Source organism: Mytilus trossulus, chromosome 2, assembly GCF_036588685.1.
Source record: "Mytilus trossulus isolate FHL-02 chromosome 2, PNRI_Mtr1.1.1.hap1, whole genome shotgun sequence".
In the NCBI taxonomy this organism is placed as follows: Eukaryota; Metazoa; Mollusca; class Bivalvia; order Mytilida; family Mytilidae; genus Mytilus; species Mytilus trossulus.
The window spans coordinates 12,548,132-12,566,883 of record NC_086374.1 but is presented as its reverse complement, the minus strand read 5'-3'; the positions used below and the strand labels follow the sequence as shown (position 1 = coordinate 12,566,883).

Below are 18,752 nucleotides of genomic sequence, written 5' to 3'. Positions count from 1 at the left end.
ATACTAGTTCAGTGATAATGAACGCCATACTAATTTCCAAATTGTACACAAGAGACTAAAATTAAAATAATACAAGACTAACAAAGACCAGAGGCTCCTGACTTGGGACAGGTGCAAAAATGCGGCGGGGTTAAACATGTTTATGAGATCTCAACCCTCCCCCTATACCTCTAGCCAATGTAGAAAAGTAAACGCACAACAATACGCACATTTAAAATTCAGTTCTAAAGAAGTCCGAGTCTGATGTCAGAAGATTTAACCAGATAAAATAAACAAAATGACATTGTTTTTGCAGAAGATTAATTCAGACATTAACGTACTTTGGCTTCCCATTTGTTCCACTGTGTAGGATAACTTATTTACGCATTACATCATTAATAATTACCAATATTAAAATGCTGAAATGCAAGTTGTATACTTATTATTTTACTAATTTTCGTTTTGGTTCCGTTCAAATTTGCTGTTATAGCATGTATAGATTCCTTGAATTTCATAACTTAGACTTTAACTTATCTAGTTTCAGTTGTTAAATACTAGTCAGTAAAGAGCTAAATATTTTGCCTTCCAGCAGAGCCCCAACAATTAAGCATCAGACGTATACGTGATACATTAATCTTATATATATGTAATATCAGCTATGGACTCCTAGACTTTTTCTCTTTTTATAGCCGACTATGCAGTATGGGCTGTGCTCATTGTTGAAGGCCGTACGGTGACCTACATGTATAGTTGTTAATTTCTGTGGCATATGGTCTCTTATCGAGAGTTTTCTCATTGGCAATCACACCACATCTTTTTTTTAAACGGACTCATTTAGCATTTGTTATATTCTCAACGGTTGAGAAAAACTCCATGGATGACAAGTCAACTGGGGTTTTGAGTTGAACATTTTGATTGTGTATGTTTATTTGGGTTTGAATAGGATTTATATAGAAGAAGAGAAAATATATGGACAAAAAGTGCACAACAAAGGGCCAAAAAAGTAAATAAAATAGACACCAAGAAAACAAAGAATATAGAATAATGGCGAAAAATATGAAGACTACAGAAAAATTACTTACAACTATAAGACAATATTCAAGACCCTCGTATGTGTTCAAATACAATCTGTATACACTATAGTATATATCTTGCTATAAAGTTCCGTTCTCAATGTTATTTGCTCGAGCATGACTGTCTGATTCTATTTAATTTTTAAATTGATGTCCAGTGGCAAACATTTCTAGAGTCGTGTCATTCAGGAAGTAAATAAATGAATCTGTTCATGAGCGGGTTGGTAAAAATAGAGCTCCCTACATGTATATATCTTGTTTAAAAAAATATTTATTTTACTCAGCTATCTTCAAGGCACTATCAAAATAATAAATTGAACACGGGTTTGACAGTCAGTAAACTGTCACACAAGAAATAGATTGAATGTTGCATGTACACTAGTCCAATTGTAATGTTGTCTTTACGTCCTTCCACATTCTTTTTTTTTTCAAAATCCGGGATCCGCTTTCGAATATATTATGGTAGTCTGTCAATGGAGCCAGAGATACATTTAACGACCTTGACTGGCTACACAACCCTTGCACGGTAGATAAATACATCATACACAGATACACTGGCTGGTTAAAGGGACAATAAACCAGAAGTGTAAATTGCCCCAGGTATTTTAAGTATATTGTGTGTAATGTGTCAACAGCCACGTGTTAGTGAATTCAAAGATAATCAAAATGATCTAATTCACGTAGTAATCTACCATGCAGCTACGCATCATCGCAAACAACTAGCTTTGCATTGTAAGATATTTAATTATACCCCCGCTTTGAAAAAAGGGGGGTATACTGTTTAACCTCTGTCTGTCCTTCCGTCAGTCCATCAGTCCGTCAGTCTGTCAGTCAGTCAGTCAGTCAGTCCGTCCGTCCCATGAATATTTTTCGTCACATTTTTGTCAGAAACTACACTACCAGGATTTCTGAAATTTGGTTTCAGGCTTGATATAAGTCAGCTATACCGTGTGACGCGTTTTCAGATTCATCACTCAACAACTTCCTGTTTACCGAACACTTGTTTGATTTTACACATGATAGCCAATTGGAAAATTTTTCGTCACATTTTTTTCAGGAACTACAATTCAAGGATTTCTGAAATTTGGTTTAGTCAGCTATACCGTGTGATGCGTTTTCAGATTTATCACTCGAAAACTTCCTGTTTACCGAACACGTGCATATTTTTACACAATTAATATTATCCACTTGCGGCGGGGGTATCATCAGTGAGCAGTAGCTCGCAGTTTCACTTGTTTTATATAAACCAACATCAAATGCAAAAGAAATATTAGAGATGGACATTTCTGATTAACTGGTGAATTAAAAATTCCATAGAAATCTCATTTATCTGGGTTTATTTTTCCAAGTTAGTCAGTATAATAGCTTAGTCGAAGTGTTTGGTCCGAGGTTTTGTCTTAAAATGATTAGCCGTGTAATTTTTTTCTCAAAAAACGAACGGCAAATTGCAATTGAAACAAAAAGAAAATAAAAAAAATAAAAGTTATTACCGGACCATAATTGATCATAGGTTGATGAATAATCATTTAATTTGTAAAATGAAATATATTTATGACCATTTAGGCACACATGAATATTCAATTTATTAAACGATCGAGGGATACCAGCTATTTCTCCGCGCGTGGCTCTGATGAAGCTCAGAGCATTTCACACAGACGGGCTAAGAATGTAAAGTAGTGAAAATATATAAGTTATTAGCTAGCACACCAGTGGCGGATCCAGAAAAGTTCATATGCACTAAATGCATAAGAGGGGGCGGGGCGGCCGCTTCAGTTATTCCCTCTATAATCAACAAATTTTCTTTTCCAGCAAAGGAGGATCTGTGTCCTGCATTCTGTATAAAAATGCTAAAAATTATAGGTATTAAAGTTTTATTCTGCTGGACAAGAGATCACCATCGATTTTAAATTTAGAGTATCAATTCTCTGCGTGTCGCCATGTCTATGAACCACAAAGGACCAAAACCATAGTAGCCTTATGTAGTCGTAATCGCGTGTCGATATCGTGTCAATCGTACGGTTGTTTTGTCCGACTAACTAACTTGAAACGGAAAATGTTTTTTTTTTTTTTTAAAGTAACCAAGGTCTGTCGTTTTTAACTGTTTATATGGGAATTGGTAAAAAAGTCATAGTTCAAAGTCATAAATGAGCGTAAATAAGTGTTCCGTGAAAATTGTTTTCGAAAATCTAATTTGTTCATAATTCTTTTATGTAATAAACTTATTCAAATAAATTCGTACCTTCCCTTGTCTGATCACCAGCATGGCTAAAGGTATTACTCCCAAATGTATTGTGAGGTGACACGTTCAGGTATTCAAGCGATTTCCTGTCGGACTTTCAAGTTCATGCATCGCTTCACTTCTAAGGGTATTGATCAGTGTATACGACCGATAACTTGAAACTTTCCATTTTGAACTATCAGGTGTATAGTACATGTAGTATAAATCTCTGTCTTGCGTGTCTGGTATACTAGTCATTACTAAACACATAAGCTTGTTTATAAATTACATTTCTGGTGTAAAGAATATTGTTTATAAAAATCTAAATAATTCCCCCCAAAAAAAAAGATTTGATAAAATAAAAATCTGTTTTCACATTTTTTAGGGTAAATTTGGGGAAATGAAAGTACTCGTTCTCAAAAGTGAAGGACAGTTTGAAACATACAAGAAATGTTGATTTTAACAAAAATATACGCACTAATCGACCATTCTTTTATACGCCTTGATAGAAAGTTAAGGAACTATAGATAGTTGCAATTCAAAATAATATACATTTTTACATTGAACATAAGAAAGAAACATACATTTTGTTTATTTGGGTTAAAAGTTTTGTAAATAAACTAGTCCTCGTATGACAACAGTATGTTATCATGGGATGTCGATGGACGAAGAAGAAAAAGAGAACTTATTTGAATTAAATACAGGTCGATATTTAACTTGCCTTGGGTTCATCGAAGTTATGGACATAGTAAAATCACAGATTTCTATTTCAACAAGATTGTTCTCGAACAAAGGAAGGAGTTCGTCATCACAATTGTTGGCTATAATGTATAATGATGTGAACATGGTTCTGAAAGTACATTATGCCAAATTTCCTGTTCCGACATGCATGTTATATATGCCACTGGACAAACACTAATTATCCCCAAGGGATGTGAATATTTTGCTGGAAAACTATTGAGTATCAAAGTTTCAAATTAATTTCGGGATTTATTTTCCTTCTTGGTATTCAATATTCAATAACAGAAGAAAGAATAAACAGTTTGTCCGCTAAACAGGGGTATTCTTGTTATAGTTATATTAAAAAATAGGGATATATGACATTAAATTGGTTCTGTCTTTTTTTTATACATCGTTAAAAGATGTGTGTTTAAGGTGAACGACACAAGAACCCTGTAATACTAGTACGAGAGTATAGCATGTAAACATTCCTTCTCAATAATATGGTTGTATTGGAAATATTTTCATACAGATTGACAACTCATGGTCCGATATGCATGTAATATTTGCCACATGACGCCCATAGTTCTTTCTACCATCATCATCTTATTCTTTGATATTGCTGAAAACATCGATGGTTCACACCAAAACAAAATGGGAGTAATGTACCTTCTGATAGCTTGTCCGTGTTATACACTTGTGAAACTTAATATATAGACGAAATTTCGGTATTGAAATGAATCTACATCTCACAAACAGGATTTTCAAATAACGATTTTGAGCAATCGTTGTAGGTTCATGAATATTCATATGGTGCTTTTCTTTAGCGCCAATTGGAAAAAAACGTATCTTTAAATAAAGTTTGCATTATTAAACATATTCCTCAGAAATCAGTTATCATAAAACCATACAAGTTATGATAAACCTTGATAAAACACAGTTCTGTTATCATAAAACATAAAAGAATGCACTATGTAAACTGGAGTAAAATTATGAGACAGTTCTAAGCACTGTACATGTACTATAGTAAAGTTGTAAGTCTGTTCTGTCACAAAACTTGTAAGCGATGGTCCATGCAGTTATATTCATGTCTGGAAATGTCCCTGGCTGTTTATCCAAAAGATATAGTCTGGTTTTTTTCTGTTTCCCATCGTTTTTGAGAAATGCATTTAAGAGTGAATCGTTAACTGGGTAAAGACCAGTGGCAAATATCTCTGTGTACGTTCTGTCGATTTGGGAAGATATTTTCTAATTCATTTGAAAATATCTATATGTGTTTGCAATGTTCAATGCTTGGACTTTGAAAAGGCGCAAATAAAGCTAACTAAATATTATTTTGTTAAAAGAGGTAATACAACAAATTTAATTTTTGAAACAATTAAATAATTTTGTAAACATCTTGTGTGAGGGTTTACACGGAGTTAAAAGAAAAGACAACAGGGCAAATCTGATAAAAAAAAAATCCCGAAAATTAAACTTAAGAACAGTAATTGAAACCCCCTCCTCAAACAAATGTACCTCATGACCTGTATTATGCTGAGGTACAATTTTTTTGGTGAAAAAAATATAGAATGCTGGAAGTGTTTCGATGTGCTATTGGAAAATCCTTTGAAAAAAATGGGTAGGGTTCACCTGGCCACGGCTTAGGTAGCACTTCACAGAAAATATAGTTGCAATTGAGCCACAGAATGTTGAATGACCTTCCAACCCTGGCCTTCTAATACGTTAGACCAACTGTTAGTGTCATACATGCAAAACTACAGACCTATCTACGGAGTGCTACCATACTCACATGCTACCGATACTAGTATGCTGAAGAAGTAATGAAATTAATAGAACCAGAGCCGGATTTAGTGGGGAATGGCGTTGATAGGAGTTTTTAATAGTCTTGATTTGATTGATTGATATACATGGAAGTTTTACACTGACACAATGACTGGCTATACAACACATAGAAGTTTTTGACGACATTGATTGCCTAAACAGCCCTTTGAGTTTCTCAGTCGGCTATAAAGGGGGAATGACACGGTGTCCGCCCCTTTTGTTGAAAAATAAATATTGATTATGTAGGGAATCACTTGAGAATGATTGGAGCTGGTCCTCTCATGACATTATCAGTTAGTCTCCCCTCTCCTTTTATATAAAAAAAATCTGGATCTGCCACTGAGAACAAGTTTAATAAATTAAAAAAAAGAATGTGTCACTAGTATACACGGATGCCCAATCCGCACTATCATTTTCTATGTTTAACAGACCAGGGACAAGAAAGTCCCTGAGTGGACTGACGGAATGAGGTAATTCTAATTTGGCATTAAATTTAGAAAGATCATATCATTGTGAACATGTGTACTAAGTTTAAAATTGATTGAATATCAACTTCATCAAACACTACCTCGACCAAAAACTTCAACCTGACGCGGGACAGACGGACGAACGAACAAACGAACAGACAGACAAGAAACAATGCTGAGAATGGAACATCCTAAGTATATATTTTTAATCTTTATTTCAAAATTACACCCATAAGGGTCAAGCAATATAAACAAACATTTGTAAATACAATGTAATATAAGGTAATCTTATACACTCCCAGTCCTGAAACACAAACAAAATTAAAAGTCATCTGATTGCAATCTTATAACTGTTAATACTGATGAAGTCGCTTTATCATTGATTTATAAGATACAAGTTGTGACCTTCGAAATTGTTTTATATTATTTTATTTGTATATTTTCCTATAGACTTTTAAGGTACCTCTGTTGTCTTTAAAAAAAATCCCTTCCATAATATCCAAAACTTCATCGTTGATTTGAAAAAAAAAATGATTTTAGATTTTCGATTATCAATTGAAATGAACCTACTAGAGCCTCAACTTCCAAGCGCACGATAATGTCAATCATTACACATCACTTTAACCCTGAATTGACATTCCACAATCGGTCAGTATATAACATCACCTGTGTTTATAGTTACATGGTATTTCCCGCCGTTGGAAAATCCCGTGCAGTCGACACAATTGATTTTTAACATTCTCTATCATGAGCGAGGTCAAGTTTTAGATCAAGTTAATTACATATATTTTTAACGTTAATTATTTAATTATTAAAAAAAAACGTATCATCATTTCTTTTCTTTTTTTTTGCTAGTATAGTAAATAAATCTCAGTCCCGGAATGTAGATACACTTAAAATTAGACCTGGAAGTGTCTTCTTATAAAAGGAGAAACTGTCTTTCACATTAAAATTTAAAAGAATATTATCGCTCAGGCATATTTTAAATTTTGTAATAAGATGATTGATTGTTGGTTGTTTAACTTCCAGTGGCAAATATTCCATAAATGTCAGGACGAACTTAGTTTTAAGATCGAACTCTCAAAAAATAATTGAAAAACAGTAATGATGACAGAAGAACTTTAATACGTGTGAAATAACCATCCAATCTTTTAAATATAACTTATTTATATTTCAAAAAGTAACAGATTAGTTTACAAGACGTGCATTGACGTACTTTCATATCTTTAAAATGGAACTTCTTTGTCTAAAAGACAACCCACGAGTTGTCGAAATCCAGTTGCATGCATACTATATACTTACATATGCACATTATGCATCGACGATCGTTGTATTACGTTACATACTGCTATACCAATTGACCCCTGATATCAACTAAGGTTAGAACTTCCTATAGGCCGTTCATTTTATTTTTGTTCCAACAAACGGTTCTTGAATCAATTATAATTTCTGAAGTATTTACGATGAAAGCATTATTCTCAAATCGTCTTACACAATGATAACATTGTATTTATACCACAATTGAAAAGTAATTTAATAAAACAAATGACAGATGAACTGAATAATTATAAAGATGAATGTATGTCCATATGCTCATATATATACACATTCGGACTAAAATTCGCAACTTGTCATTATCTCATCGTAGCATATTGTTAATGTTGCTAATATATGCCTTCAACCCCAAGAGGTATAAATGTGCATTTCATTCTGAAAGATTAATGGATCAGCAGGTGATCAAGATCGTTTTAAAAAATCCTATTTGCCAATGAAGTTTAAATGATCTTCTGCCTCAGACATACACATGTATTTTTCAATCATAAAAGTAAACCTTTAACCCCGAGAAATATATAATCTGTTTCTCTCTAAATTTACAGAAACATTATGTGATAAATTTTTGAAAATTCCGTATATCTCAATCGATTAATGATAGTTCTGTAAACTTCTACATATATTACAATCTGTACCTCAATACAACCGTCCCTCACACTTAACGGATAATACAACGATCAATTAATGATTGAACGTCGCTCACGCATAACGGATTATACAACCGACCTTTTAATAACCGTCGCTCACGCATCACTGGTTCTATCAATGACTCAATACACACCCGTTTTATCGGACAAACGGATAATTCCCTGAGACACGGAAAATCTCCGGAGAACCGCAAAATATTCTGTAAAACGGAAAATCTACGATGAACCTCTATTTATTATCCGTTCCGCGGAGATTGGCCAAAAAACACCGAATATTTTACAAAAATCGCGGTGATTTTCCAAATAGGTCTGCCAGTGCTGGTATCAACTGCATTCAAGTTACCTATGATGCTTCCTTGTTTGCTTTTGATACAGGTAGGAAAGAGACATTTACACACATTTTACATGCCTATGGCCCATAAGGTATCGCCCCCTGGTGTCAGCTGCCTTTAGGAAACCATAATGCTTTCCTATTTGCTGCTGACACAGGATGAGTCATGGACATGTTTAATTTCTACTTTCTTTTTGGCTAATTATTATATATTTAATTGATCCAACTTTTTGTGTATTATACATATGTGGATATCTATTTTTCTTTTTTTCTTTTTGGGCTACTTGTTTGTTATCTATATCAACCACACTTGCAATAAAATGCATTAGTATTAAAAAAAAAACATACTATAGATTCTTTATCTACGTATTCTTTAAGAACTTAAATAGTTCTCGTTTAACTTTTTTTTTTTTTTATCTCATTGTTTGTATTGTATTATGAAAAAAATTATTGATGTTGTAATGTTTATGCCCTTTGGGGCCCATAATTGGAAAATAAAATATCTTATCTTATCTTATCTTATCTTATCTTATCTTATATTAGGTTTCAAATTTAATTTAATTATATGAGTTTCCCCTAGAATGACAGTAAAAAAAAATCTGTTGTGATATTAATCACAATATATGATTTATAATACAACAATTTGTCATTTCAACCTCAGGGGGGGGGGACACTTCAGTACTTAATTTATATGGGGGTGTCGCATTCCATAGGCAAGTCCCATCAACTTGTATATAGGAAGTGCCCTCTCTTTTAATACTTTAGTATATATTTATTGAATAAATATAAATATATGCATCTTATACATGCATGGTAAATTTGGTAACATTTAAAAAGACTCATTTTCACTTTGGTTAAGTAAATCTACTTGCATACTTTAACAGACATAGTCATAGGATGCCAAACAGTTGTGCATTTTCATATGAGAATTATCAATTGTCAGGAGTGAGGAGAGAGATATTAAGTTCAACCTCAAGAATTTTAAGTACATGTTTAGAAATATTACAAGCCGTAAAAGAGCCCTTTATGAACTTATAATGTTACAAATAAAATTTGTAGAAGGGCTTTGGCTATGGACGAACTGGTAAATCGCCGAAATATCTTGATTCCTTTTGTTGTTCCTACCAGGATTTACACTTAAACAGATTTTGTAGATCTTTTAATGCTTCAGATGTTTCAGGAAACTCTGCTGATGTCATGTTTTAATACATTAAAATTCTCTCAACTTTGTTTTTGTTTTTCCGCGCCAAAATAAATTACCGGAAGTTAGTGCTTTCCCATGAATCATCATTCAGAATGGAGTCTGCAGGAAGTCTGATTCTCAAAGTTGATGTCAGAAAAATATTTTCATAATTCTATGTCAGCTTTGAGGTTGAAAAGAAAAGGGTATATTAGATTAATGTTCTTAATTAAAGGTTTTTGCACTCATGTATTTACCTGCGATTTTTTTCTTCAGAAGACGTTAGTAGTAAGAGGTCCACTTGCCTAATTTTGGCTCTTCATATTAAATTTTGCATTTGTTTATAAAAAAATCACATGAAAACTTCAAAAAAGCCTTTTTTCGGTCTATGTAGGAAAATTTGATTAGGAAATTATTAAATGTTATTCATTCTGGATCGTTGAGGATCGCAGCTGTACAATCCAAGTCTATGAATACGCTTAGAGATTGGGCCTTTTTGGAGTTTTCCAGTTTTAGGCACATGAACTTGTTTCTCACTTTCTGTTAGTGTTACCGCAGCTGTACAATCCAAGTCTATGAATACGCTTAGAGATTGGGCCTTTTTGGAGTTTTCCAGTTTTAGGCACAGGAACTTGTTTCTCACTTTCTGTTAGTGTTAATTGAAGGTTACTTTCCAGACTCATATAAAAAACTGATTATTTGTACAAGTGTGGATAGTAATCCCCCTTTTCAGCTTTTGGGGCGAAAGCTTTTACAACCCTATGAAGTTACTAAAAGAAGCATTCAATACTCATGATAATAATTACATTTTTTCACTATGATCACAAAAACACAATTACTTTCAAGTCTTTTTCTTTGAAGCATTTGTCATAGATCTGTATAACTAGCAATGTCTAGAATGTTACAATTTATTGTGAAATGAAGTTGATTAAGGAATAACGTGAGATTAGCAGTTACACTGTAGTCAATCTGAATCAGAATAAGGTATTATAATGAACATACATCTAATGTAATTATAATGATATATAAACACAATACATGAGAACACATATATATATATTATCATGATTATATACAGGGAATAATAAACTCTTTAAGTTTCTTATGATTTTAAAAATATGCCTAAATAATTTAATTCATTGATATTTCTAACAGATATCATCATGTATCATCTGAATAAGTTTGTATACAGATGAATTTTTCCAAATATATTTATTATGAACTGTCCTTAAGAAAAAAATTCATAAACAAAATAACTACATAACCTTAAACCAGCTAATCAATACAAAACTACTATTTCTCAAAAATTTGTTAAAGATATAATTATACTGAAAAAGTCACTTTTCATACATCTGCCCAGAAACTAGAGGACAACAGACTGTTTTATGTCCACATGATAATAATGATTATTTACATTATAAACATAATATTTGGAGACAAATGGGTACTAAATTTTTAACACTAATCAAACTTAATTTTCACAAAATGCTTTTCTAATGCACATTAAAATGGCTAATCAATTTCATTTGAAATTTGTTGCAATATGATTCTGATGACCATGATGACCGATAATAAAAGATAAATATTTCGTCATTCAATATAAAAAAAATGTGGTATGATTGTCAGTGAGACAACTCTCCACAAGTGACCAAGTGACACAGATTTTAACAGCTACAGATCACCATACAGCCTTTAACAATGAGCAAAGCCCATACCGCAAAGACAAACAATAATAACGCCTAATTTATATACAAAAGATGAGCCAAAAAAACCAATATGTATCCCATCAACAAATGGCAACCACTGAATTACAGTCTCCTGACAGCATGGACAAGCATAAGCATACAGAATAAGGCGGAGTTAAACATATTGGCAGGATCCCAACCCTTCCCTATAAACCTGGGAGTGCTGGGACAGTGGTGTACATGTACATGTATAAGTACGACACCATAAGAACACTGCCCACTCCAACCAACCGCCTTCTGTAAGAAACAATAATCAAAGTCTTTCACAAAATGCTTTTCTAATGCACATTAAAATGGCTAAACAAAGTTGTTGGCTTGTTGCATTGTATTTTGTGAAAATTTGAATTAAAATCAACATTCATCATGTTTATTACATATACATATTGTATATTTGCAGATAAATTTGAATCTTGTAAGATTAAACATTGCTCTAGTTGAGGACATTCAGCAAATATGGGTTGATTGTTTACTAATTAAGGGAAGGCAAAATCAGTATGTAGAGTTGAATCGACTATGGCAGAAGCATCAAGCTCCTCAGGCTATGGTGCTGTAGATGATTTATCTTTGCCTATTCCACAGTCTCCACATTTAGAGAGAGTTCATATAAGAGAGAGAAGCAACAGTGAAAATGACCTGACTGCTGGTTCACCACAAAATCTATCATTCCTAGATGTTAGTACAAGAGCAGTTGATTTGTCAAAGGACCCAACAATAAAAGTGACCTGGGATATAAAAGAAGATGTGAGTGCAGATGATTGGATCGGTTTATATTCTTCAGGTATGTCTGAATTACCGGTACATGTTCAGGTAGATATGGCTTTACATTTTTATGCCCCTGCCATAGCAGAATGGGCATAAGTTTTATTCTTGTCTTAGTTGGTTTTCGTTCTATAACTTTAGTTTGCCTCCACCAAATGTTTTGAATTTTATACACAATACATACTACCACAAAAGATGTGGTATGAATGCCAATGAGACAACTTTCTATCAAAGTTCACTTGTTTCTCATGCAGAATAGCAGTGTTAAAAACACAGTTTGCTTAGATTCATTTGGTTTTTTCGTTATTCTCTTTTGAATACATTTGTAGCTGTAACAAATAAACAAAACTCCGATGAATTCTACACTTGTTCTATGCTTACATGTGATTCATACCTTTTATTTTTAGGAGAGACAGACAAGTCTCAGTTTTGGGACAGTAAAGGTCGAGGAGGAAATGGAGGACAAACAGGAGAACTCCTTTGGGATTTACATGATGTAATGTACAAATTTACAGAAGGTGAGCTATTGTATATTAATAGGAGGAATGGTTAGGATACTGGAGGTGAGCAGGTCTACTATTGTATATTAATAGGAGGAATGGTTAGGATACTGAAGATATGCAGTGATGATAGTTTTGCATTTGTATGATCAGTATTTACTTGAGACTTTGGCAATGGTAGCCCACAGCTTAAAATTTTTAAAAAGAAAAGCAGAAATTTTAGTAGCCCACACCAAATTTTAGGGGCCATTGGCCTATGGGCCACTGCTAATTTCATACCCTGGTATGATTATTATTTACCTGCAATGTTTAAAAAATATTTGTTACTAAATTGGATACAAAGTCTGACTTGGTTTAAATGATATGAGGAATGCTGCCTGGATATCAACATTTCTGTAGAAGATGATGGATCAGAGCTTACCAGCTAGCACATATTCAGGATGATAACAAATTGATGTTAACTAATATTAAGAGTAATCAGCTGATAGAAAGTTCTCTGAGAGAGATATTGATGAAACTTGAGACAATAGACTAGTCATTTAGTAAAACACCACTTAAAAATGAGTCAGGGTACTTCTTGGACATGTACAAGTATTCTTTATTTACTTGAAGATGTAAATAATAATATACTTATATAAATTAATTTTAATGTTTGAATAATCTCCCCTTAAATTTTACTAAAATACTTGTAATACCTAAGTCCTAAGAATTCAAGAAAAGAAGATAGGATGACTTTTTTACTGGTATAAGTCAAAAAGTCTGAATGTCCAAGGGACATTACTAAGCCAAAAAATAATTTACCTTGACAAGTAAATAAAATACACTTGTATAAGTATCCTCCAAATTTACTTATAAATTGGAGAAGTTTATTTGATTCAATTCTGCTTTTTATATAACCTATCTATAACAGAAACTGCACTACATTTACAGATAAGACCAAAGTGTGTTTCAAGTACTATATTGGTAATACAAGTCAGATAGTAGCCACTAGTCCATCTGTAACAGTCATCAATAGTAAAACAGGAAAGGTAAGCATAATTTATTAACACTCTTGAGGGGGGGTCCTATATATATAATCCCACACGGTTACACATGTACACTTTGAAGGTAAATTTGGCTAGCAAAACTATTGCTGAAATACTGGTAGAAGATATGTATCAACATGATCAATAGTTGATGTCTGTATCTGAAATTTCATCTTCAGATCAGGAGGATATTATAAAGTTGAAATAATTCTTGTATAGACACACCTAAAGTATTTTTAGTGTCTGAAAGGAAAATCAAAAATTGTGAATTTATTTCAATTTATGGTAAAGCAATTTTCATTTATTTCTTGGTCATAAGAGAACCACTAAGTTAAAAGTTCAAAATGAAAACAAATTTTGTATAGGGATGTGCATGATGTGTGATCATTGTGCAAAACCACCAAATCAAATATCCTTGAATATATAATTTTTTATCAGTCTACCAATAAAAATGAATCCACAGTAGTAGGACAAGTAAGATTGTTTTTTTTAAAGCAATTGGGTATTTAATAGTTTTATGTTTTATATTCTAAAGTCATAAAAATCATAACATTTAACTGAAAGAGTATTTTTGATTCATGATTAAACTCATGTAATCTATTAGTTAATTTGTAAATGTTGTCATGTCTCTTATTTTGTGTCATGCATGATTGGTGTGTTTTCATTGGTTGGTTTAAAAGAAAATCTTACTAGCTTTGACAATGCAGAAAATTGTTACATTTTGTTAAGCATTTACATATTTCTAATTACTTCATTAAACTTTCAACTGAATTTTTTTTTAAGATCCCTTGTGTTATATAATTCAATACAATTTACATAACTACGGCAATGAAGGGTAAAGTGTGCGCCAGTTCACAGGTTAATCAACAGTAAATGTACATTTCATGAAAATTAGTATAGATTTGCTTGAAAATCCTTCATTGCTTTGACTGAGATTCAATAGGTATAATGGTACCTGTTTTAGTTTAATGGTATGAAGAGAATGGACTGAAATGATTTATTGATAAGATAGAAAAATAATAATTTGGACTATCAGTACACCAAAAATTCACCATGTTATTTCATAAACTGATAATCATGATGAGGTAAACAGATAACAGCACTTTCTAGACATAATTTTGAACAAAATTTTTTGTCAAGATGATTATGATCATTGATGGATGGCTGTTTAACATCCAGCAGCATATTAATATGCATATTTAGGATGAAAACATGTTAATTTAATATGAATATCAACTTTGTTTTACACTAGACCAACACAGTTAGCCAGATTTTTAATGTGCTAGTTCACAAGGTAACAGTCTACAGGGAGACATCAACCTACTGTGACACATTATTCCGACTTCGAGCAAACTAGTCTTTGACTTAAAGAAGTCAAAACATGTATTTATTATAAAAATGTGTTTTCAATTTTAGACTTATCTAAGTCAGAAAATGATTGACTTGTTTAGGTCTATTTCTGTTGATGAAAAAACTTAATTTTAATTGGTGGCCAAAGTACACCTCCTATGACAGCAAAAACCTGTCTAAGAGTTCACAAGGACTTGAGCTATCTATATTTAATTATCTAATTGAACCTCCTTACTAAACACAAATGTTTTACCTTATTAAGTGTGGTTCCAGGTGGTTGCATTGTAAGGTTAATTACAATTATCTCCGATTTTTTAGACTCTCATTCAGTCTTTCAATGTGGTTATTATTTGATTTAGATGCATGACCTTTTTATAAATATGCGTGGGTCTTGCTGTTAACCAATTTTGGTAACTTATCGACTTGTAGGACATTTGCAACTTTTTGATTCTGGTCAATTATTTCTTGCTTAACAATATTTGACTTGAATTTTGTCATGCATTAAAGGGAAACAAATCCTAAAACTTACAAAGGAGTAGGTCTGAAAGATTTTGGACACTTTTTAAACACTTAAGTGTCTATTTCAATTGATATGATTAGTTTTTGTCAAAGATTTTAACTGATTGGGTCATTAATAACGCTCCGATTCAAGCTTATCTATCAAATATGCCAAATAACGTCACTTTTCAGATGGTTTTTGTCAAAAATGAAAGTGGCTGCATTCATGGTCATCCTCAACCTTTATGTTATGTTATGTATTATCATCAAATACAACTTACATTTCAATATTATGAATGAACACGAATGCAGCCACTTTATTTTAGACGGAAACTGTCTAAAATTTAACTATAATGCTCAAATTGTGAAGATTTCAGTAATTTAGCATGACTTAATGATGACAGTACAAAATATATGTGCAATGTATTGTAAAAAACAGCCCATATTTATGTAGCAGTGTCAACGTATATTTGTTCCACCTAACAGAAGTTCCAGTGGAAACTTTATTATAAACAGTGTCATAATACCTGTACCTGATGGAACAAATATTCTATACTATTTATTCCGTTAGGAACATCTACTTAAGAGATAACTGTATTGTATTTGAAGCTTTAAGGACGTCCATCGGTAGTTTTACTGTCGCAAATTTAGTTTACCTGGCGACGCGGAGCGGAGACAGGTAAACGGGTATTTGCGAGAGTAAAACTACCGATGGACGTCCGCAAAGCTTCAAATACAATACAGTTATCTCTATTCTAATGCAAAACAAGTTCATTATCAAATTTCAATCATTATTTCAGTGTAAAATCTTCATTAAAGAAAATTCCGCGAAAAAATGTTATCTTCTTTGGTCCCTACACTAGGTGACGTCATAGTAATGCTTCCGGCGTCAAACATAAACACCGGGCGTTTTATGGCTTCTGTGCCGCTTCAAAATGTAATAAAATTTGATAAAAAGAAGATTTTTAGGCGCAACAAGTGAGTTTTTTTGTTTATTATTGTAGAAATAGCATGTCAATACATTCCGAAATTCAAAATGTCGGCTTCCCTAGTTACAGACGAGGAGATAGAGAATTTTACGCTTGCTGTCATCCAATCAGAACAATTGTTACAAAATAATTGCATTAGAATGTAATATTTATACCTGTGGAAATAATATTCCAGAATATTTTTTCCATTTGGAACTTATATTATGAAGGAACTTCTATTCCTTGACAGCAGAAGCATTCTACTTTCCAATGAAAAACTAAAAGATTACAATTTCACAATTTTTTTTAAACTGCTACATTTTGGGGCCAAAAAGAGGTCTTACTGAACCTACTCCTTTAGACCTCTATGAGTCAAAAACAGATTCAGACTTATTTATGTCTGAGCTCTGATTGCTCTTACTCCTTAATGCTGCATGCATAGCAGAGAAATTTTCAAGCCTTTCAAGTTTGGTTTGACCCTGCCATAGTTTGAACTCATGACTTGCACTTGAGACAATCACACTACCATGAGAGCCGGAGTCAGTTATATAATTAAGATATTTCATTAAGATTGTTTGGGGCATTTTTTATGCAATATAGGCAGAAGTTTCCATGTTACACATGTTACAGCAAGAAACTGTTCAAATTTTACAATTGAAGAACTAGTAAAAATGAGATAAACTGTCTAATATAACATTATTACAGCATGTTAAAACATGCCTTCAGGTCTTAAAACATCCACTTTATTGATATGATACAGAGATAGATTAAATAGAGACTATGAAAGAAGAAACATGATAGCTGGCAAAAACATGAAATTATTAAGTTAACTCCAGGATTCACATGCAATACTTCAGGCAATGTTATAGGAGAATAGAATCTGGATTATTCATTAGCATACAAACAAATGTAAGCCTCAAAGTCATTCATTATAATATATTTTAAGAAACTTTCCAGTCCCCTTATTATATTTTATTAAACACATGTCTTCTTTTATATTGCATTTATTGTAAGAATGATTTTGGTCACCTTATTTTATATTGTAAGAGCATTTCAGTCCCCTTATCTTAAACCGTAAGGAATTTTTATTCTAAATCACCTTATACATGTATTATTGATAGTGTGGTTGTACAGCAATAGCTTTTACAAATTTAGACGGGACTGCAATAAGTTAATAAAAGATTCAATCACAATTATTCTATGCTTACTGTTTGATGAACTGGACATTTATTGTAAATTTGAAAATATGAATTTATTATTTTTAAGTGATTTTTTCATAAAGATATATGTACCAGTAGTGAAGGACATTTTTTCTATTCTATCTCTTATTAGATTTTTCAGACATCAGTCATTAAATTTTAATGAATTTCATTGAAATTTGATGGTGAAAAGTACATCATTGTACATGAAGTATTAAAAATAAAATCAATGTCTCTAAAAAGCATGAGTATTTTCTAGAAATTTGCCTGAATGTATAAAATATTTAAACTAGAAAAGCTGATCAATTCTGACAATTTAAATGTTAAAGAGATAAGAATCAATCCCATATATTTGTGCAGATTACCTCAATGTGATATCATTAACTGTAACAGTGTGAATTTAAATGTAATTTGCTGTACTAATGCTTCAGGGGATCACTGTAATTTATTGTCATGTTGTTTGATCTTCATTACGGTTTGTCAATCAGGTGTAAAAACGTTTCACATGACTGATCGTTAAAACACCATGGCCTTGTGCATTTGGCCAAATGTATAGTCAGGACAATTTTTATTATTGTCTGTCCATGTATAGTTTGATTTAATGGAATTCTATCTAGATTATCGGGAAGGAATAATAATTTGAATGAAACAATTGTGTGGGTGTTTGGTGTGACAGGTAAGACAAATGATGTTCACATAATATATACAAACAAACACTGGCAAATGGTGTTTTGATGAAATTTGAAAGAGAAAGTGACCTTGCATGTTTGTCTTTATAAAGTCATATTCTATACATGTCTACTTAAATTGCCATTAAAAACACATCTTTTTCTCACCTGACTAAAATTGTAAGTCTGATATCATGTATTTACTTTTTCTACTGATTATGGTTTATGGATTTAATATCCCCCTTAACACCCCCCCCCCCCCCCCCCTT

At 32.4% G+C, this 18,752-nt stretch overlaps 2 protein-coding genes across 4 annotated transcripts in view; one reads left to right on the top strand and one right to left on the bottom strand.

Annotated features, from left to right (window-relative positions):
• LOC134706517 (BRCA1-associated RING domain protein 1-like) overlaps positions 1 to 9,867 on the bottom strand; it is a 46,055-nt gene extending 36,188 nt beyond the window's left edge. The window contains exon 1 of the mRNA XM_063565530.1: positions 9,717 to 9,867. Within this exon, the coding sequence (XP_063421600.1) occupies positions 9,717 to 9,790 (74 nt within the window). The 5' untranslated portion in view covers positions 9,791 to 9,867. The remainder of the gene's footprint in view (positions 1 to 9,716) is intronic.
• Positions 9,868 to 9,869: 2 nt separating this feature from the next.
• LOC134706516 (E3 ubiquitin-protein ligase HECW2-like) overlaps positions 9,870 to 18,752 on the top strand; it is a 48,012-nt gene continuing 39,129 nt past the window's right edge. For 2 of the 3 annotated variants that reach the window (XM_063565528.1, XM_063565527.1), the window contains exons 1-4: positions 9,870 to 9,977; positions 11,914 to 12,294; positions 12,683 to 12,793; positions 13,706 to 13,803. In XM_063565528.1, coding sequence (XP_063421598.1) covers positions 12,030 to 12,294; positions 12,683 to 12,793; positions 13,706 to 13,803 — 474 coding nt within the window. In that variant the 5' untranslated portion in view covers positions 9,870 to 9,977; positions 11,914 to 12,029. Of the gene's footprint in view, positions 9,978 to 11,913; positions 12,295 to 12,682; positions 12,794 to 13,705; positions 13,804 to 18,327; positions 18,492 to 18,752 lie in introns of those variants that run through there. The other variant, XM_063565529.1, reaches the window with a different exon arrangement.